We start from the raw sequence: 23,702 nt of genomic DNA on the forward strand, positions 1-23,702 counted from the left end.
ACTTGTTACTGTCCCGTCCTCGTAGAGTACGATATGAATTGAGGCCTCTTGATGATGTTTAATAGTATTGGCCCTGGATGGGTCCTGCTGACTGTGTTTTTACCAGGGAAGGCCCTGGGAGCAGGCCTCCTCTCACAGAACAAACCATTCCCTCCTGTCAGTTGAAGTAGATGATAAATTACAATCCAGCCTTGTCCTCTATACCATAATCTGTCCTTCCACACTACAAGGCAGTCCAAACAGTCAGCTGCAGGAGTGACGTCCCTGTGAGACCTTCCCCAGTGCTGGGCCACACGTGTCCCTCCAGTGTCCCTTGTCCTGCTCTGGCAGGCTGGATTCTCCGTGCGTGGCTGGTGCAGGAGAAGGCTTTCAGCTGCTCCTGGCCTCTGCCAAGGCCACAGTAAAGGTGGCAGGACAAAGAGCTTTGGTGCCAGCTCCAGCCCTTGGGCCGGGGCTTGGACACACTGTTCACCATACATAGCATGGCAATCGAAATGTAGCCTTAGGTAAGTTGTAATTTTTTTCTTTTTTAAAGCTAAGGTTGCCCTTGAGGCACTTCTGATTTTTTTTCTCATAGCAATAGCTAGATAAGTAAGGCAGTCAAATATATCTGTATATTTATATTTTTATTAAGTCAGGAGGGTAGAGAATGCTGGTGAACAGAGATGTAAGATATGTGTCATGATGGTCATCACATGCTGGTAGTTTTCATTTTCTCTTCTCTTCCTTTCTTTTTTCTTTTTTTTTAGGATGAACGTGAAGCCAGAGAAAATGTGAAAAGAGAGCAGGATGAAGCGTACCGCATATCACTTGAAGCTGACAGAGCGAAGGTGTGTGGCTGGTGAAGTGATTGTGTGAATGCCAAGATGTGAATCTGTACATGACTGGTGCATCACTTCAGTTTTGCTTTTTAATATGAGACCATTGCAGAAGGAGCCATAAGTGGTTATCAAATGGCACTAGATACATTCACAAGATTTGACTACATCTTTTTGCTAAAGCAGTAGTGACCCTACATAATAATAGAAGCTGCCAATGGAATGATAGGAAAAGATCACTTAATAAATATCCTATTTCTAATATTAGTTTCCAAGTCACAATTAATGATCATTATCAGAGGTTTCTAGGCTGGGTGAACCTTAGGTCTAACCATATCTGGAAACTTTTACAAAACAGAAATTCAAGACATTTCAGAATATATGTAACTAATTATGTTTATGTGGTAAATTCTTGAGGACAAAAGTTGAGTTCAGATAAGTTTCCATTAACAAGCTTCATAAGAACTATGAAGGTTTTATTCACGTGGCTTTGTATTGTGCAAATATGTCAGTCATCCATGAACCATTCCTGTTCCAACAGAAAAGTTGGGAAGTTAATTTCATTTAATATAGCTCAACGCACATCGTTAGACAGATCTGTGGAAAGTGAAGTGAGTACATGTGTATTTACTATGTGTTTCTTTTTTTTAGAGAGAAGCACAAGAGAGAGAAATGGCAGAGCAGTTTCGCTTGGAACAGATTCGGAAAGAACAGGAGGAAGAACGTGAGGTGGGATGTTTTACCTTTTCTGACAACTTTTTGAATTCATGAGGCTTCTGGAAGTTGCAGCTTTTGTTCAACATATCTTGTAACTTTAATTCAAAGTATACTTTTCATCTGAACACCAAATCAGTATTTTTATTAATTTATTATGATATATATATAACAATATAATGCAACTAAATAATTTTCATCCACTTAGTTTTTCTTTTCTATCATCTGGGTCTGAATTAGAGCCAGGTATTAGATAGGCCTGAGAGCAAAAGATCTGTGAAATAAGTTTCATAAATAGTGGAATCTTTGGGAATCTCAAATCTTGTGTCTGAAGGCACTGCTTTTGAAAATATAATGCCATGAAGCCCTTTCATTTTTTCCAGGAAGTAGCACAAAGCTTAACTGCAATTCTGATCAAACAAGTTGCCAAGTCTTATTTGGGAGACAAAAGACTTTAAAAAAAAAATTTTGAAGAAATCAAAACAAACTAACAACAAAAAAAAAAGTCTAGAAAATGGAATCAATTGTAAGTCTTAAAATGTCTAAACAATCTTCTACAGAATCTTCCTTAGGTTGAAAATTGTGTTTAAACAAACTCTTGAGGTCTCTAGGCCTATATAAAAATATAGAAACCATATGCTGTGAAGAGTGCTTGCTGTTCCTCAAACCCTGTTACTTTGTAGATTCTCTCAATTTTGTAGATTCTGCAGGCCCCAAAACCTGCCAGAGAGAGCTCCTGCAGCCTCTTGCTGGATCTAGGCTGGCTCCTGTCCTAGCTGTGTATCACTGTAGGCGTAAATAATCATGTACATGAATTTTACAGTGGCTTCCTGTTTTTCACCTGCTGACAAATAAGTAATATGGTTTAAAAGAGAAGAAAAAAGGCTTTGTTACAGCCATGTTTCTTCCCTTGAAACCCCACCACATTTCAAAGGATAGGTGAAACAGACGAGTCATTAAAGTATTTTCAGCTGTTCTGTGAAGTGGTCTTGAAATAGATGTCCTTACAGAACTGCTATGAAACACACCTAGCTCGTATTTGAAAGGGACTTTGAAACCCTTGAATAAAATGTTCAAAATAAGTGATGTACACATAAATGTATTGACTGAAATTAGAGTTGACTGAGTGTTGTCCTTTGACTTCTAGGCATATAAGATTTTGTGAGGAAGTTGCTAATGACTACAAAGCTACATCGACATCCCTATTGAATATGTATTTCCTGAGTATATTTCCAGTATTATTGCAAATATAGATAAAATATATTTTAAATATTTATTCATTTATATAAAATATCAGAGTTTCAGTATTTTTAGTGGAGTTTATATAACTCTTTTGCTCTGACTCCCAGCAATGATGGAGATTTGAAATTTGGCATTATATTCTCATTTAATTTTCCATTTAGTTAAAAGTCCTTGGAACTCATGGAATCCTGATAAATCACAGCCTTCCTCATCGCCCCCCGCCCCAGACTTAAATATATATTTGACATTTCAGGCTTGTGTACTTTGCTGATGTATGAAAAAATTGCATTACACAACTGCAAAAAGTTGGCTACCAGTGCAGCTATTATTCCCAGAGACAAACCCAATAAACAAACTGTATAAGCAATGCATTTGCATATATATTTTGACCAAGATAATTGCCTTAAAAAAATCTGAACCATTTAAACATTCAAGAACGTTTTAAACAGTGCTGTGTTGTAAATACTGCATTCCATCAAAGCAGTAGAATTCAATGATTTAGTAAAAATGCAGTCCAGTCTTCTATATTATTCCACTGTATCTGATGGCTTTCTTAGCTCCTGTTGTTAACATAAGCCAAGAATAAGAGGATAAAAACACAACTGGATGAGCCGTGCACAAAACTCGACTGTGAGAATTTTGTCGAGTAGTCGAAAGCTGGCAATTCTGTAAGGTCAATAGCAATTAAAAATAAATCAGTACTGTAGCAATAACAGACTATTGAGCAATCACTTATAGTCAGATTCAAGTAATAAAAACATTTTTGTTATTTAAGTAATTTCGTATGCATAGAAACAATAATTCACTCTGCTTTAGTATATCTGCTCCTGAACCCTTTCTAACACCTTGGCCTTTTGAAAAGTGTTTTCTTACACAAAGCCTGCAAAGCTAGTCCATGTTATCAAAATATATCTGGGCTTCCCTGTTTTACTGTAGACTGCAGTAATGAAAATAATAGGATCTGTTTGCTTAGTAGAACAAAAGGGATTTTAACAATAATGTTTACTAACACTCCCATTTTCAAGTATACAGATTACTTATACTGAATTGTTCTGCAACAGTGTTTACTTACAGAAGTGCCTCTATGTTCAGTTCCTATATTTAAAATCAGGCTACTGAGCTATTCACATACTGAACATCTTTTTATCAACAACACTGAAATTGCTTGTTCAGATCCAAGAGTTATTAATGTGATCCATCTCATCATTGTTTTCTGACTTGGTTTGCTGGTACAGAATATCCATTGTAAACTGCCGTTTTACATTGAAGCCTGGGAGACTAGTTACTTGAGGGAGCGACGCATTCTTTGCACAAAGAAAAGAGCTCTAATGAGCTACTGTTGTTTATTTTTCTATAATATAATTGATTGGGTTCAGTAAATAATGTAGCATCTGTTGTTATACTGTGTGGGGAAATGTCAAAACAGAAAGACAGTAAGCAGGTGGTTGAGTATGGAGAGAGAGAAAATTAAAATAGAATCTATTTAAAATATAATCTCATAGTAGATGAGCAAAAATGAACTCAAGTTCTATGTATAAATATTTATACTGAGCTATAATTTGCTCAGAGGTTCGTGTGCAAGAAGTAGACAATTTAAAAGGCTTCTTAATCTTGCTTTTGCCCATTCCTTTCTCTTTACTGCAATCATCCTCCATCAATATCTGTTACTAAATGACCTTGGGGAGATTTTCAAAGGCATAAATAGCAACTGTGTATCATGAAAGTGCCTTTAAATTCTAGGTAAAGCAGTGCATGACTGCCGCATTTTAGAATACTGTCTTTTAGGTGTATTGGGAAGGAATTGTTATTCTGCTTCTAGCACTCATTGAGATTCTCATTAACTGCTGCCTGAAGTAAGGTGATACGGTAACAAGGCTGCTTTCTAAACATGATCTTATTTTTAAAAGAAATCAGCCTCTGTCTGAGGGTGCCAACAGCATTCAGTACCCATGAAAATCAAGCCCACCTATGGCAGCAGTCTAATATTAGGCTTTTGTTGCTGTTGTTGTTTGTTTGTTTTTAATTCTGATCAAAGTGTAAATGTTGTAGTTCCTGGAGGCAAAGGTCAGTGAATACAGACTTGGTTCCTGCTCATAAAGTCTTGACATCAGCAATATGCGCAGTGTTAGCAGGAAGGCAAGCATCTGCATTTTTAGCTGCGTACTGCAGCCTGGGCATTACAGTGCTGGCTGGCTGCGTGCAAGTTGTTTCAGAAGATGTGCACACCTGTGCTTGGAGTAGTCTTCCTGCAAGTAGTAATAATAATTGCTTTCTTTAAACCTTAAAGTTCCCATGTCTCTCCTCCCAATTTCCTTCTTTGACTGTTCCAAATTTTGTATATACACTATATTTAATACACATTTGTGATATTTTTAAGCACATCTAACAGTGTTTTTATTTATTTATAGTAAATCTCTTGCACATATTTCTTTTTATTCTGAACTGCCACTGAGGGTCTTGTCTTTGGTACAAATGGTCAATTACTCTGTATAAGAGGAAGGCAATTTGATAATAAGTGCATTTGAAGAAATACTTTTACTGCCTTCAATTTATACCCTTTTAAGGAAGCAATTGGCCACTTGACAATTATTCTCTCTTTCAAATTTTTCAAGGCTTTCTGCCAAATGATTAAATTACTTATCCCCATCGTGCATTAACTGTAGACCTAATAATATGTGTTATAAAGAAGGATTTATTTTAATTAGTTGTCTGGTGAGCTGTTATTAAGGAGTGAATAAAAATGATTTTGTTGTTGAGATATAAAGCACAACTATGGCACATCATGAAATTCTAGAAGACATGAACAGAAAAGCTCTTTCCTTTTCTTCTGTTGTTAAGATTGCAACCTGAATGGTTATTTTTCCATCCTCAGGCTATCAGGCTCTCTCTTGAGCAATCTTTGCCTCCAGAACCGAAAGAGGAGAGCACCGAGTCAGTCAGCAAACTGCGTATTCGGACACCCAGTGGAGAATTCTTTGAGCGACGTTTCCTGGCCAGCAGCAAGCTGCAGGTTGTCTTTGATTTTGTAGCTTCCAAGGGATATCCTTGGGAGGAATACAAGCTGCTGGGCACCTTTCCAAGGAGAGATGTGAGTAAATGCACCTTCCAGGAATAATATCACTACTTCTTAATTGTGTGTGTTTGGATGACCAGTATGTTTTAGCATAGAAAATAAAAGCTGTGCCTGAATATGTTAGAGTGTGGCCCAAGCTCTGTGGCTGTGAGCAAGCCAGGTGCTAGCCTAACAGTGCTATCATATGTTGCATACAAAATTGCACTGTGAAATCTGTTTCCAGTGACATTTTAAAAAATCCTTCATTTCTGATACAAACGAGTTGTGGATCACATTCAGTGAAAAATGTCCATGTGTTCTGACTGTGAGCCAGCATCACTCGCTTCATGTTGTGAAGGAAAGAGCATCAATATTAGTCTGCTGTTTAGGTCTAATATAGACTAGTATTTCTCTGGTCATTGTTTTTGCCATTTTATTCCAATTTTATGTTATGACCAGGAAGGCTCAGTGTCAGATAACAAATGGTTACGAGCTAATCAGTACGCTGTAATGAATTGTTCATCCACCTGTTACATCATACAACCAAGTAATCATTTATACCTTCTACGTCCAAATTCTAGCGATGTGCTTGCTGTGACTGATTTTCAAAGTCAATACCACTTACTGCTTACAAAAGCAAGTTCAGTTCTGTTGGTTTATCAACAGATATTTATGTGCTTGTTACCAGGTTTCACTTAAGATATAACTATGTGTTGTCTGCTCTTTTGCAGTTTAACTTTCATTTAACTAGTCATGGTTACAGCGAAGGTAAAAGTCAGTGGATCCAACTGTGCAGCAATTAATATGAGGGCACTGCGTAAAAGGGGGAAGGTAATGGGGTGTTGCAGAGGTGACAGTACAAACTGAGCCAAGCAGTGATGGGTGAAGCTCAGCAGCTTTTTGGCTGTGCTACCTCCAGTACTGCAAATGAGTTGGGCAGCTTTGGGCTGGAGCAGGGGTTTTGTTGTCCGGGGGAATCTCCAGGTGACTGGTTAAGCCATTTTTCATCAAAGGAGCTCAGAATCTGGGTTGCTTTTCCATTTTCTTTCTCATCACTGCCTGTGGAGGAAGTTCACTAGGAGCAGAGCTCTGATTGGCGTGTTTACAGTACTGTTTTGTAACAGCAGCCCATTGCTTTATCATCCTATTTGTAAGTTATTTTAAGTGACACAAGTACTCCAAAAGGGGAAGAAAATAATGTCTTTAACAAGCTATGACCTTGAGAGTGGATGTGATTTCTGAAGATTCATGGCATAACTCTGTAAACAAGATTGCAGTGCTTACAGCTTTTCTTCCACCTTGTCTTATATTGAGAATCCTAATCAGTCAGACTGAAAAGAAGCGTTTTGGGAATCTCATTAATCACTAATTAACTTTACTCCTTAAGCATGTGATATCATTTCCAGTGGAACCAAGGACTGGAAGTCATCTAAGTTTCCAGTATCATTCACCTTACTCAACAATCTTTCACAGTCTAAACAACGTTTTCATGTGTTTTAAATATTCTGCAAGTCATACCTTCCTGCCTGTAACATATTTATGTCCTAGCACATAGTTATTACAACAACAAAAAAAATCAACCTATGAATATATTACTCTTTTTTTTTCCTACACTTTAAATTCTCTCTGTTTAGACTGGCTGTTTCTGTAAATAATCACATCATCATCATTATTAATTTTAGTCCTCTGTAAACTCAAAAATTGATCAGATGGCTCAAATGAGAACAAATGAAAAAAAGGAATGGAAAAGAAAAAAGACCACTAAATTACAGTGGGATGGTAGTGTCAATAAATCTGTGAAACTTCAAGGCAGAAAATGCTGAGGCAAAGGAAGGAGAATTTTATGGCAGGATACAGAGCTGTTGGTCTGTTGCACTGGACGCGAGACCCTGTCATCTTTTTTCTATGATTCCAACCTAATAATGCCATGTATGAGGAGTCGCATAAATGATTCATGCTGATTTGACTCAGTGGCCGTGTATGAATCCGGTTGCCATTGTGACCACCAGAGCTACAACAGACAAAAAATAATCCCCAGGGGTTTGCTAACTATAAATGACATCTGCCATGTTCCACAGATTTGGAAAGATGGAATTGTGCGACTCCACAGAGAGAAGAGTTCTGTTTGTTTGCTTAAAAAAAGGAAAAATATCATGCTGATGAAAGTACTGTGAGTGTGGTATAAGTATATATTTCTTACCTTAGGCTTCATGCTATACAGCCTCTTAAAAATACACTGTAAGTTGCAATCAAAACCCTTCTGCTATATGACATATATCACAGACATCCATTCAAATTTGTGAAAGAAGAACAAAACACTTGGGATGCTTGTGCTCCAGAAAAAAATAGCATTTAGAAATATCCTTTTGTATTTAACCTATAACAATTTTGAGAAAAGAAAAAAAAAAAAAAAGAAAAAAAAGTTTTGAAAATGTCAGAATTTCTTTGCTGGAATTTTTGCTGCAGTAAGATGAAAACATTTCTTCTCAAGTTAATCATTTTTCTTCTATCTTAATCTATATTACAATAACATACACACCCCCAGAAGTGTTTGTCTTATCAAAACGAGGGGATTATCTTCAATCAGATGAGCATTTTCTTACGGGAAACTTGTCAGAACATTTTTTACTTGCTTTTCAGAATCTGCTTTTCAAAGCCATCAGTCCTGATACAATGTTGTTGAAGTATTTTTACTTCTTTGGTAAATAAAAATTCATTAGTTCTTGGTTCTATGTTCCAGTTGCTTACACAGATATCCTTAGCTAACTTAAAGTTGGTATCATAACCCTACTGTAAATACAAACTTCTACACATGAGTAAATACACAGATTAACCTTTTCTAGACACTACTTGTAGTTTTTAAAGCAGTAGTGACATTCCAAAGCATTTAAGCACATGCAGTGACTTGTTATTGGGTCTTTGTCACTGACTGTGTTCTTTCTACTAGCACAGAAATTAGATATTAACCACCTCCTTTCTCAGTACCTTAACCAAAGCAGAACTACGTACTGTACTGACAAGCATATTCCACACAAATGACCCTGTGTCAGCAGGTAATTTCTACCTCTAACTTTGAAAACATTTGGTAAGCACATCTTTCTGAGTAAAAAGCTGTATTACCAGTCCTTAGCCATATTCTTAAATGCACCTGCAAAGGCTTTACGGAAGCAAGCGTATGTGCTGGTTAAATTTGTGTGCTGATTTTAGAATTATAGTTCTTTTTCTTCCAATGGTCACCCTAATCTTCAGAATGGATTCAACTCTAACAACAGAGAGCTTACACCAAGCATATTAGCATGCTCAGTCAACCTTCTCCCTTTCAAGTAAGTCCCTTTCTCCTAAAAAGCCTTCCCAAACACTAATTTCAGTAGTCCTCTCAATGTGCTTTCTGCAGGGCATATCTTCTCCCAGCACCCTGTAGACCTTCTGAATGACCAGTTCCTTGCTTCCTTCAGTGGAGGTCTGCAGAAGTCTTCCAAAAATTCTTTAACATCTTACGGCCTGGGCATTTGACCACGCTGTAGGAAAGAAGCCAAAGTGTCCCATATCTAGTTGAAACTGAATGTGCAGAACAAATTCACCCAAACTGGTGCTACTAGGATTAATGACACATTTGTGGAAGTTTTATAGTATGTGACAGAAAGTGAGGTCCTGGCATGCTCTGCCGAGTCCATCTCATTTGAAAGTCTGTTTTTGAAAGACTGAGCTTGCTAATTTGGTCTGAAAAATCAAAGTTGCAGTCTTCAGTTTCTTCTGCTCATTTCTCCTTGAGGTGGAGCACTAGTTATGTATTTGAGATATGGCTTTGCAGACGCTTTGTTAGAGACTTAAGCTTTTTATTTACTGTATCTGGAAGCCCTGGTAAGCCAAGACTTCTACAGTATTTCACATTTCGTTTTTCTGAGCTACAGCTTAGGATCAGGTGGCAGTTAAGTCACTTAAGGTTATTTAAATGCATCTAAAATGTTGCTTAATAATTCAGAACCAGTTTGCTCTGTTTAGAGTATTAAGATTTTTTAAATCCTTTTAATTAACCAATTCCAACAGCAGTTTAAATAAACAGAAACAAAATCTGTCTCCCTTGAAACCATAGAAAATGAATTTAACTTAAATTGCACATCAATTTAAATTAAGTACAATCAGGATTTCAGTAAATTCAATGCCAGACTATTCTTAATATTATACAGAAATACAGAGTAAGATATCCCCCCAAAACCAAATGTAATTGTTCATTTCCTGCATTCTGGCAGGAGTAATCTTATTTTGACACCCACAGTGGTGGAAATAACGCCAGGGTATGGTGAGTTTAGCTGCAGTGCTCTGCACACATGATCATCCCAACATGTGACTGTGCTCTGGTGTTGTAATGTTATGGTCATGATGCTTGTACGACTGAGTTAGGTGTAGGTTAGCAATTCTGTGCATCTCAGTCCATTCTAGCCTTTGTAAGGATTTTTCTGCATTTCACCCCGTGCAAATAATACATTCAGATAATCTAAACTCATAATGTGGCATTCAAACTCACTGAATAGGTTATGAAAGAAATACATGTTCAGGACCGTGTCTGGCTTTTGACGTTCTTTTCCTTAATCATTATCTTGATGGAAAGAAGGAAGAAAGATGTTCTTCTGAGAAAGGATTCACGCACTATCGTAGCTGTACCCAATAACATTATTAGTAACTAGTCATTCACATAAATTGGGAAAGTAGCTTTAACAGCTGTCAAGGGCCAAGGAGGATTTCAGAAAAATAAAGTATTTTTCTGATAAGTTCAGAAACTTGGATACTGTTTTTATAAGTTCAGGGAAAGTTTAACATAATTCACCAAACTTATCCAGTAATCTCAAGTTACTGGTATTTCTATCTCCTACTTCACAAAATAGTATCCATCTGTTTAATTGCACAATCCTTTGGAATTATTCAAGGCAATGCACCTGATGGTGTCATGTAATTATCAACTATGATCTAGTTTACAGAAGGTCACAGCCACTTACAAAAGTAAGCATCCCTCTTCTTGTTGGCTGAAGCTGTCATTAAGTCAATACTACCCGCCCTTGCCTTTCCTCTCTTTCAGGATATGTTATTTTATTTATTCCAGCAGTTATGTTTAGTTTAGTTAAGACACAGAGAATTTGTCTAAGTAAACTGACCATACCAGACTAGCATATTCCCATGCCTCTTCTAGGAGCATGATTTCTGATCGTTCTTCTGTTGACTGGTAACAGTAGAACAATTAATTGGACTGATTAATTTTGAATTCCAGAGGACTGGAGCACGTATAATTGCAAGCAGAACACTGAAGAGTGCAACCCTTAGGTTTTGTTGCTTTTGACAAGTTTATTGCTCACACAAAGTAGTGTCATGTTTTGGTCAGCAGCTACAAAGAGAGTAGTTGATATTCTGGCCCCACTGAAGTTGATGGCAGTGCTTGTAGGACATCAGAAAGTATATTTTCGTCCTTGAAATGTAATGTCCACTTTTGTGCAAATACAATTTCTATGTATGTAGTTAAAAAAAAAAAAAAAAAAAAAAAAGTATTGCAGAAAGGTTTTTTTCATAATATTTTCTTCCAAGAAAGAAAGACTTGAAGACTTGATCTGCCTCTTCAGACCTGGTGTTTGCTTAACTGATATACAAAGAGAAAGATTAAATTCCTTCTTGTATAAAGTCACTGAAAGGATATGGAAGGGAATAAATGCCTTCCTCACCCCGTAGATGTAAGTTCCCTCTAAAAAGAATTACATTCTATACGTGAACGTAGTTTCTGATCTTGTATGACAACTCTACTTGAATACAGGGAATGTTTAACTAATTTCAGCAAATAGGTGTGTTTCAGATGAGCTGCTTTACTTAAGACTCACTGAAGTTAGCATTCAACAGAGCACTCAACACTCAATGCTGTTTGTGAGCTCTTAGTTGAGTCATCCTCATTAGTTAACCCAGTGACTAATGCCAACCACGTGATTAATATATTCCACCCAAGCACATCCCTCTGACCAAAAGTGTTCTTTTATTCAGCACTGCACCATTTTACAAACATTTATTTCAGGGAAGGCATGTTATTGTTCACAGGAAGATGCCTTAGTTAAGCAGCAGAGCTTTGCTGTTGGGTATGGCATCATCCAGCATAAACTAACTCTAAGACATTTTGTACTTTTTTTCCCAGAATTCATGCTTTATGTCAATTTTGTGGTTTTCTTTTTTTCCCTTTTAGGAAGAATATGTAATGATAAAATACCAATAAAGAGCCTTTGTAGTAGTATGATACTAAGAAAGCTGTGTCTGGTTACCAGAAAATTTAATGATCTCCTGCTGTTTTGGTAATTGCATAAGTAATACATCAGACTCAATCACCAAAGCACTCTTAGGCGCGCTTTTCATTCTATTTACCCATCTACCAATCACAATGTTATACTGTAGTTATCATTGTGGTATCTGAACATCTTAATCCTTTGAACTTGATAAAAATCCTTTTGGATCGTTTTTCCGTGCAGTTATAATTACGTGCACATGAATGCAATCATGGATCGCTCTCCAGTGAGTGGCTGTGTTCCTATCCATTCCCTTTGGGACCTACATATGCAAAGCAAAGTTCTTGCAGTACGTTAGAGGCACTAAATGTATTTATATGTTTTCAGACTTCCAGGAGGTGTGGCTGTCTTGCTTTTATTCAGCACATCATCAATATCCACAGTGAAAGCTACAGTATTTCTGGGGCCAGGATCTGTCATCTCTGGAGCTAGCACGTTTTTAAAATAATTAAATGCATGAATTGTTTGATAAAAGCACATTGGCAGCAGTGCCCACAAATAACAGACTGTTTTGCTCCTTGGCACAGCAGAAGGGATGGTTAACATACAAATTCTCTGATCTGTAAATGCCACTATTTAAATCTTTCCTCTGCTCAGCAAGAAAACTGAAAGTAAATAGTGTGAAGGTGATGGAGCTCCTCTGCCTGTGGGTCCTTTGTCAGGGGGAGAGGTGTTCCAGGGGGTTCCATCAGCTTCTCGTTTCTTCTGAGAAAAAAAAAACAAAACTAAACAGATCATCGATTTCAAACCAAACAGAAGGAAAGGAGGAAAACAGAAAATCTGAGGAGAGCTTTACAGCATCTTCCTCTTCCCTCAAAGTCTGGAGCCCCGCGGTGCTGGTGTCGGCATTGTTGGGGCTGGGGACAGCAGCACGGGCTGTGCCCTGCTGGCAGCTCGCCTGACTCGGGCACTGACCCTACCACTACCTTCTTCCTCCATGCAGAAGGCAATTTCGGTGATATTTTCATGCCACTAACACTGCATCAGCAAAAGCTGTATTATTCAAAGAGTGTAATTAGTTAAAATACCTGGATGTTTTCACTTCTCCTGCCAAGAAGAAAAAGCCCTGTATGTATGTTTGTTACTTTGTCACTGAAAATACGGCTACAGGAAGATGCAGTCTTCTAGTAGTGATTTTTTATAGAGAGCAGTTCTTAGAAATAAATACAAATAGATGCTCAGTCAGGTTAGTACTCGGGTGTGTTCTGGACATGACAGGCCAGGCCAAAAAGGGGAAGGACTGAACGCGGAGCAAGATTTCAGATCTTAGGACTAAGCAGCACAGACACTACAGCTACCCAGGTGGGGTTGCTGTAGACAGCATTTCGTAATGGCTTTTATTGGAAGGTAGAGCATCTGTAGTTACAGATCTCTCACACTCTCAACTGTTAAAAAGCAATACGATTTTTGTAAAACATGTTATTTTTTAAACATAATTAGCATCCAGGATTTTATTTGGTGTGATAATGATTTGTGTTTGTGTTCTCTTAAACTTTGCTCTACAAACAAAATAAAAATTAGTTTTCCCAATTAAAAAATCAAATTTTACATAGAATCATGAATTCATAATGTTGAACTTTTAAAAGCACCAAATAGTCACTACAGAAACACAGCAATGTCAGGCTTATTATTCACACTGCCCTGTCATTATGCTTGTTACTTTTTAAAACCAAGGAGAACACAGTTGCTATTTTTCTTAATTTACTTTCTGAAAAGACAAGTAATGCAAGTCAGGTTTATCATATAAGCCTTCACTGCTTAGAATCTACACAGCAAATTATTTTCTTATATAAATTATGTTAAGTCGCTGATGATTTCTGCTATGTAAAGATAAATGTTGTCTCTGTACGGCTTTTCTAAGAGTGGAAAGCATGCTCAGAGTACAGGATACAACATCACAGTTCTCTGTTTTATCAGTATCCATTACTTTGCTTAGTAAATATACTTTTTAAATATGCTGAATCTGAAATACTGTTTTTCTCTTCAGTGAAATAGGATCAGGAGTGTGGCATATCAGGCTTAAAGCTTTGTACTTAGAACGAGACTTGAAGTCTTTTACTATGACATATTTTTCCTTATTTGTGACGGCTTTCTTCAATTCAGATGTAAATTATCTTGAAGTTTATTCAACTAAACCAGATCTAATTGCATATATTTCTGTGAAGTAACCCTACTTTTGTTTGTGGCACCAGTTGGGCATATTATCCCTATAACCCGTAGATGTTTCAATATGTGACAAGGGTTCACTGTATTTGTTTGTGTCATTCTGAAAATATAGTTTTTTAAACAGATCTGGTGCTTTACCAGGTGTGCCTTTAAGTAATTTCTATTGCATTTATACTTTAGGAGGATTAGGAAACAGAGTAAAAGAACTCTTTGTCCGTTAGATTCATTAAATGTATTCATGCGTGTGTAAGTGGTATAGAGGCTGTGCTACTCAGGAATCAGATCCTTGTCCTAGGGTGGAGAGAAAGGTGAAGGGTGTGATATTTACTGCTTGTGTAAGTGTCATAATAATTGTGTATTTGATTCTTTATTTTTAAATGACCTTCCTGGGCATTAAGCCATTTTTTCTTGTCTTTATCTTCTCCCTGCAGAGTTGGGAAGGTAAGGAACCACACCTTTGAAATGGTAAAAGTACAGCTGCGCAGGATGTGAGCGTGTAGTAGAACAGATAGGTCAGCAAAGGTGAAGACAGAAATAATACAAAAATGATTCTGGAAGGAACAAGATGTTTCTACAAAGATGCATTAAAATGTTGTTTAGTAACAGTTTTCACCATGTTTAAACTAGTAATAATTTTCACTATTGGGTCCTTAAAAAAGGGGGAAATTTGTTGAAAAATCAAGTGTAAGTATCTACTACATTCTTACAAGAGAAATACAAGAGGTAATAGTGCTGTCTTTTGGTTCTGTGCAGCTGTAAATCATGCAAACTTCAAAGTGCTGCAGGAGTACTTTAAACCGACAAGCTAGTGCTTAGCTGGAATAATGACCACAGAAGTCATTTAAACAGATACATGCTACAATAATACACTTACTGTGCACCAATCCAGCATAGGTTATGTAATGGAACTCTTTAAATGAAAAGTTTAAGTCTTAGCTGCAAAAAAGCAAGACGCCCTGTAAAACTGTATATACAGTTGGAGGAAAAATAGCATTTAACCAACTGAAACATATTTCAGTGAAAGTGATTGCTCAGTGGCGAGATAAAATGCCGACAGAAATAAGGGCCTGTTACCACTCACTGGTCACCTTGCTAGAAAGTCCTTCCCTGAAGAGTGTGTCAAAGTTTGTGTAGAAAGTCATTTGCCCGGAGATACTGTTAGTTTTGGCTTTGGGACAACCCTAAATGTGTTATTCTACAGAATCCTGTGAGCTTGCATATTTAACAATTTTGTTGTCACTGAAATCATACTCTATCAGCATCTGAACATCGTGTCTTTCCTCCCTCATTCTCCACACTGTGTAAATGTGGAACAACTTGGAGTCCCTTTTGAAGGGTTATTATTTTATATTTCATTATAATGTAAATATAATACAAAGCATTCAAATTAACAAAGCCACAAAATATGTTTTTAAAATACATTCACCTCACCAGCTGTTATCACCGTGGGATGTGTGAGCAGGCTCTGAGAATGCGTGTGACTGGTAGGAAGAGAGACATTGTAGGACCTGAAAATACAGAGCACCATTAGGCTGTTGATTAACAAATGCCTAACTTGGTGAATTTTGCAGCCTTAATCAAGAAAGCATGTAGCTGAGCACCACGGGTGAGTTCAGTAGGATCAAACCTGATTCAATACGTAAACACATGCTTAAATGATTTCCTGCATAACTGCCAATAATATGCAAAAAAAAAAAAATCTTTAAATTATAAAGGTGGAGGGGTTGGGGCAATGTAACATATAACATGCAAGGCTCTTTAGGAAAGAGCACCATGCAGTGACATCAGAGCAAAGCATCATCAGCACCGAAATGGATTCCAGAATTTGTCCTAACGCTTATGCAATGAAGTAGACAAATTTAAAGATACTTTAATACTTTGCTTTGTGAAACAACCCACACAAATTTCCTGAAGTGAATACAGTTCATTAAGACACTACACTGGGCACACCTTTGTGGGTTACAGTTCTTCCCTGGTCCTTTGATCTCTATTTTGTATCATTCTTTGGTTTCTAAGTCTGTTCAAAAATACTGTAAATTACAAAGCATCTTAGGTCTTATATTTCATACATATACATGAGAAACCATTTCTTTTGGTAGGAGGTGGATTCGCTAATAAAAGGCTGCTATTCTTTGTAGTAAACATCATATTTACAAACCACAAATAACAAAGTAGAAGCTGCAGAAGGGTTATGGTGTGATAATTAAGTACAATGGCGACCCATATGAACAGAAAATGCCAAGGAGCTAAAACAAAGCAACAACAGCTTTGTTTGTTGACAGATGCAGGAGCCATATTGTTAGTTAATTGGGTAATGGTGTAAACATTTGCAAACTCTGCTGTCCCTCAGTGAATTAAGCAGCGCACTGAAATTATGGTGCAAAGCTGCACAATCCTTTTGCTGCAGGTACTCCACAACGCTTTTAACTACCCTTCTAAGCTTAAAGACTTCGAGGAAAGGACATCATGCGTTGTTATTGAAGTACTTGAAGCTTGTGAAGCTCAGAGTTCAGACTAGGGTATGCACCTTGAACTACGCTTAAGTGAACAGTAGGTTTACATATGGTTACGGTCTGGAAGTTTGTGTTCATTGCCTACATTTGCTTTTCACTTCTGTGTGTGTATGTCAAATGTAGAGAAGACTTATTTTGGTTCTCTCCTCCTTTCCTTTTATTGTAAAAAGAGATTGCAGGATTTAATATCAGAGAGGTCTAATTAGATAATAGCTTTAACTGAAAAGAGAATGAGAATTGCTTCTCTCAGGTGCCCAGTACCTCATGTGCTGTGAATTGCAGAGACCCCTGTTTACTTCCCTCCCTGTGCTGAAGTGCAATGGACTGTAGCAGAATACTAAAACATAAAAAAATGCAACAAGATACTTAATTAGCATACTTCTGTAATCACAAACTTAAATGCACTACTTTGGCTGTTTTTTACATAACAGATTTGCTTTCTAAGATAATAACCTTTCAATAATTTAAGCAGCATCTGTGCAGGAATGCATAATTGGACTGTAGATAATAGGAATCTAAAATTGAGCCTGGTGTTTTTACAAATTATTTTTCTCTTCAGCCACTTAGCAATAGCTCACCACGGTACATGAAGTATAAGAAAATATGTTCCTGCTTTGGGAATCAAAGTAATGCATCTATTATTACTATTTAATTCTGTTGCAGAGGGGTGAAACTACTTTGATTTCAGTGGACTTAGGAAGCGATAAGCTCTTTATATTTGTTTAAATATTGAGTTATCTTGAATTATCCAATAAAACAATGGAAATAGAAATATGTTTTAAATTTGCCTGGTTTAACTAGGGAGAAGAGAAAGGGATGTGGTACTGTTTTCAGTAATCGGTGACAGGTTTAGTAAGTTATACTTTTAAGAAAAAAATACATTTAGCATTTTGTAATTCATAACGTTTGGTTCTCTTTACACATTTTTTGTTCCAAAAAATAATTTTAGAAATCAATGGCATTATATGATCATAGGTATAAACAAATTTAACTTCAGAAAAAATACTTATCAGTATGGATTTGTGTTTTTTATACTCGTAGCGTGAGACTAATAATCTATTACTGACAAACAAGCTCCTGATAATTAGTGTGCTCACACAGCAAGGGAAATTAAAACAGAGTTACTAAGGAAAACAACTTTAACAATGAAAGCGAAGTATTTCAGAAAATGGTAAGATTGAAAGAAACAACGTTCAGCTTTCTACGTGAAGCACTGCACTAATCTTCTGAAAGGTGTCACAGTGCTGACATGTAAACATGAATGTCTGAGGGATCCAAGGAAGACACTTGTCTTCATTATTTTGTATGTATAAATAATCATATTATGTAATACATATATATATATATATATTATTTTTTTTCATAGAAGAGACTTTTCCTATAGGCAGCAATCCAGTTTCTAAATAGGATTCTCAACACAAATTTTTCTAACTGTAAACTGGGAATTGCTCATGTACCTGAAGTGAAAGTTAGTTAAGGGTGATGAATAGTTTGCAGGGTTTGGTGCTACAATCCGAATTATGAGGAATTCTGCCACTAATGGTGCCAATAGTGCCTGTATTAGTATTTTCCAAGTCGCACAACATTTAACTCTCAGTGGAATTCTGCTGTGTGCCCGCCTGCACAATGATTACCTGCATACCTTTACAAATCTGCCAAGGAGTCAAGACTCAAGTGAACAATGGAAATTTTAGGATACTTACCTGGGACTATGGTTTGATTTTTCATCTCAGTTTGTGATGCAATTAACCTTCCAAATGACCTTAACTTTCCAAAAACAAATATATTCACATGTTGGTTTGTGGGAGAAAAACAACTCTTCTTGGAATTAACGTGATGGATTCTGCTTAAAACACAATATGCAAAATAATATTAATAACATTAACAGAAAAATACCAAATGCAACACATTTCTTCTCTGGGAATTCATGCTGACAATTTCCGCTATCACTGACTGGAGGGATTCAAAATTCTCTGAGTGAAAATCTGCACTACGAAGATAAGCAGTTCATAAAAGTCTACTTACACCTATATTTTCATTCTTATCTTTACAGGTGACCCAGCTGGATCCAAATAAATCATTACTGGAGGTAAAACTGTATCCTCAAGAAACCCTTTTCCTAGAGGCAAAAGAATAGATCAAACAAGATTGTAGGACTAATCATCCTTTGACAAGCCAGAGGCACAGCATCGAGAGGAACACATCTATCAATGCCATCTTGTACTATCATCCAACTCAACTCAATGTCACAACTTGGCCTCTCGCAAGAATCCTGAAAAAATTGAAAAAAAGATAGCTACTTAAAGTTTCAAATACATGAGTATATGTTTCCAACCTCATTTAAATGAGCAGAGGATAAAATTCTGCTATGAACACTGAACGTTATGACTATGTTGCTCACTTATCATCCAGCTTTTGTTATAATTAATGCACTGTTAAAATGTGAGTGATTGTTAAGTAGAATTTTTACTCCTCAAATGCCCCTTTTTCACCAAGAAATCTTGGACATTTCTGCCTGTACTTTTGACACTAGAATGCTGTATATTTGATATCTCGCCGAGCCAGTGCTCTCATATATATGCATTTTATTTCTGTGTTTGAATTTCTACTTTGTCACCTAATTTAAAAAGGCAGAAAAAATTAACGGGACATTCTCAGCCATGGAAATTTAACAGTATTATAGTAGAAAGCATATAATTTTTGTTAGTACTTTCTGACTTCTTTGATAAGATGTAAGGTTTTGTTTGAAGAATATAGTTTGACATATATGCAAGGTATTTATTTACTGGTTCTGCTTTGGGTCTCAGTTCTGATTCAGTTTAGGAAGTATTTTCCATTACATTGCAGTGTGTGAAACTGCTTATTGCATGATGTGAATATTTAAATAACATTAGAAATGGCCAGTACCAGAAACCTGGTATCTCGCCAACACTTCAGGAATCAGCTGATATTGAATATCAGCTGTTAAAAACCTTTCAAATACCAGATACAAAAGTTCTTTATTTCTCATTGTGAAAGAAATGGCAGTTCCCATTTTAGCGGTTTTCCTTCATTCTGGCACTTGTTTGTATCCTATTACTCTGCTGTTTTAAAGCACCTTGTTTGTTTCATCAAACAATGAGTATCTTAAAAGATGGTGTAATAAGAAATCTGCCTTATTATTGCACACTTCGGACATTTTAACAATAGATTACTGATCCCGTCTCAAATTAAAGAAATCCTAGTTCTGTTGTCTGAAATGTATGCACCAACTACCTACTATCTGATGTGGAAAAATCTGGTACTTTAAACAGCGCAACCATAGAAAAGCATACTGAGGCTAAGATCTAAAGTACACTTCATGCCAAACCTGCATCAAAAGTGGTAGGGTTTTTTGGCCCCCCCCCCCCCCCCTTCTCCTTTTTTTTTTAAACCTGGGCTTACAGGATAGTGCACAATAGCACTACAGAATTGTCATCTGCTAATCAAACTTTCTTTGTAGCGCCTGGCGTATTGTTTTCCACATGTTTATATGTTGTAATTCACAGTGCTTATCGTAACAAAATGAGTTCTGATTTGAAAGTTTTCTACTAAGCAAGAAGCAACTGCACACATCTTTTAGTCTTTATTTTTTTCTTTGGAAGGATGGTGATATAAAATTCAATGTATGCCTATTATTAGGGTGTTAGTGAAGCTGATATATTGTTACCTTTACCAAAAATGCAAATTTCTGAGCAGGGGAAAGCCTTATTCTACCTTTTGTAATTCTGTAATTAGTGAGTGCTACATCAGACACTTTTAGAAGTGAAGTATCTATGACAAACAAAAGGCTTGGAAGTGTAAGCAAATCCTAATCATTTGCAGCTCACAAATAAAAGAATTCATAGCCAATAGAACGATAAATGTATGCGTAATGGAAACCTGAATGCAGGTGCTTCGTTCTCAACTTTTGTTTTCTTATTAAAAAGATCTACTATGTTTATTAAATACGAAATTAACATAGGTTGCAAATTGGGGTGACTCTGTTTCTACAAACAATCACAGTAACACATACAGCAGGATTTGAAAGTGACGCATATCTTTTTTTTTCAGATGAGCTCTTCCTTCTAAGCTGGCTGTAGAGGAAAGGAGTTGCTGTAACTGCTACACAAGCAAAGCAACCTTTCAGTGAACTTGTTACATTAACTTGTTCTGTTTAACTTTTGTTTGATCTCATCAGGCTGTTTTCTCTCGCTCGACTTTATTTCTGTATTTTGACTATATATTCTTTACTTTGATACTAGTTTCATAAAGTTATTAAATGTGGCTTGAATATTTGTTGAACTTGTTGAAGTCAGTGCTCCCAGGGTTTGTTTGGCCTTTCTGTTCTAAATTCTGATTTAGGGCTCTTTTCCCCCATTTTGTTCATATTGCAAAATATCCTGTAATTATCACAATGTTCTGGTGAGAATTAAGTGGAAGTGTTCAAAGGGGTGGCATTACTGCCCCCGATACAAAGATACCAAGATCTCTATATAAGGATCATTCTGCCACAACAAGTGTATCACTCAATTTAAATAAAGCTTTTATGGTTTTGGTCCTTAAATACTTTGGGCCTGATTTCAAGAAGCAACCATCTAGTCACCATTCCAAATTACACCTGCAGTGCAAACCAGTCCCTGTGTGGAAACGTTAATGTTCTGTGCCATCGCTTTTTGCTCTCCTAAACCGTGGTATTCACTCTGCTGACATGGTTAATCCTCTTGTCATTTTACAGGCTAATTTTGTAATTATTATTACCCCAAATCTGCAACACTTGCTACAGAGCATATGCCTGATTCTGCCTTTTTTTTTTTTTTTTTTTTTTTTTTTTTTTTTTACCTCCAGGTTCTTCACATTAGTGGATTATCATTAATGTGATTAATGCATTAATTTTAAGTCTTAGGAATTACTGTTAACGAACGGAAGGAATCCTGTATGATGTGTTGGCTTTCGGTATTGGCCTTCAGAGCATGGTGGTGAAGGTGGGGCTCTCTGGCTTTGGAAGAAACATCCTGCCTGTAGACATTGCTGTTCTAAGTCTTCATTGGAGAATGCGCAGAGCACTGGCGTTTGCTCTGTGTTCTCTGCATACGCGCTCTTAAATTTAGTGAGGGGGGTTTCTAATGGAGCTGTGTTGGGGGTTTGTTTATTCTTTTTAATGTAGCAGAAAAAGACTTTGGCTTTCATGAACTGTACGTACTTGGTGACGTTAGAAATTTAAAATAAATTTTCAATTACAGTAATATTTCTACTAAAAAGTGATATGATTTCACTCTTCCATATGTGGGGAAAAATCAAATCACCATGACCCAGGTTCCCAGAAGGACTGAAGCACTTTGTTATCGGAGCCTCATGGCCAGACTCCCTAAACAATTCACAGGAAGATTTAGGTGCCTTAGAGTGGGATCCACAACAAACAACAATTAAATAGGTTTCCAAACAAATCAGAGCAGCCCCCCCACAGAATACACGTGATGAGTCCCTGCCAGGCGGAACCAGGAGCTGGTTGCGCTGGCTGATAGGAAGGCTCAGGATGGAGATGGTTTGTGGGCACCGTTCCTTGCTGGAGCTGAGGCTTTGGGCTCTGTGCTAGCCCAGGGGGCCTCCCACCACTCGTGCTCCACAGCCTGGAGGTCTTGTGTCAAGGTAAGCACCGCGTCCTTTCTTCCAGCATCTGACAAGGCACATGATACCTCTTTAATACATCTTTATTTCAAATCAGTGATGGTCATCTTTGCCTGGGTCTCCCCTGGGGTTTTTAACTGAGCTGTACTTCACATGGAAGGTTTCCCGCATTGTGGCTGGCACGGGCCTGAGGAGAAGCAATTCCGAGTCTCCAACATTTCAGAAGACTTCTGCAAGACCACTGTAGTACAGGCTGCTTTAAGCATGTGCTCACTCCCTGCCGTCAGCACTGTTTGACTGCCAAAGGATGGAATTATTTAAGCTTGTTCAGAGGGAACATGCGAGCAGGGGCATGAATTCTCAGACAAGTGGCAGGGCACTTGCCTGGGATGAGCTCTCCTGTCCCTTTCCAGGGACTGTTCATTGCAGTCACTGGAACAGTGAATAGTCACTTCATGTTCACTCCCTCAACACCACCCATGGCTTTGAAGACCTCTGTCATAACCTCGTAGTTGTCTCCTCTCCAAATATGAGGAGCTCTGGGTATCTTTAAATGAGTCCATTTTGTATATTTGAATGGTTTTGTTGCCTTCCCTTTTGCCCTTTCCATTTCTAATATGCCCAACGTCACGTGAACAGACTTCATGCCATCTTCCAGGAGAGAGAGGACTCATCAGGGTCCTCTGTCCTCGTGACATCTTTTTCCTCTCAATTTCTTCTCCAGTAATTCCTTATTCTATTTGCCCTTGATTACTACTGAGCCTCCTCACAGGAATAGCCATGACAACTGCAAGATCTCTTCCTTAGGTGGTAACAGCTGGTTTAAGAGAGAGGCCCACCTGTAGAATCAAGGTTAGTTAGACTGGGTCCCAAACACACAGCATTTAAGCAAGTATGCTGCATGATTACTGCACCTCAAAATATTACTAGGATTCCTTGTTATTACCTTTAAAATAAACATTCACTTTTGAATTTCAAGCAAATTAGACAAGTTGTATAAAGGTTTTGCCACCTGAAGTTTCGGTGTGTTTTGTGAAGGTAGGCAGCCCAGCTGCTGAGAAGTAGGAAGCCGGGAAGAAGATGCTGAGTGTCTCCCATGAGGGCAAGGCTCACTGAATCTAACGCTTAGCAGTCATCGCAGACTTGAGAGAGCAGCCTGAGTGCCCTACCTGCAGAAAAAAGTTTCTATGGCATCTGATTCCTCATAGATACCAGAGAACCCTAGCCAGGGTTTTTCTTTGTGTATTCTTTTATGTGTAAT

General features: G+C 37.4%; 1 protein-coding gene across 1 annotated transcript in view; it reads left to right on the forward strand.

Annotated features, from left to right (window-relative positions):
* FAF1 (Fas associated factor 1) overlaps positions 1-21,112 on the forward strand; it is a 158,226-nt gene extending 137,114 nt beyond the window's left edge. Inside the window, exons 16-19 of the mRNA XM_084290700.1 lie at positions 750-830; positions 1,470-1,547; positions 5,647-5,862; positions 18,870-21,112. Coding sequence (XP_084146826.1) covers positions 750-830; positions 1,470-1,547; positions 5,647-5,862; positions 18,870-18,953 — 459 coding nt within the window. The 3' untranslated portion in view covers positions 18,954-21,112. The remainder of the gene's footprint in view (positions 1-749; positions 831-1,469; positions 1,548-5,646; positions 5,863-18,869) is intronic.
* The last annotated feature ends 2,590 nt before the right edge of the window (positions 21,113-23,702 follow it).

This window comes from Netta rufina (genome assembly GCF_964035555.1).
Source record: "Netta rufina genome assembly, chromosome: 8".
Classification (NCBI taxonomy): domain Eukaryota; kingdom Metazoa; phylum Chordata; class Aves; order Anseriformes; family Anatidae; genus Netta; species Netta rufina.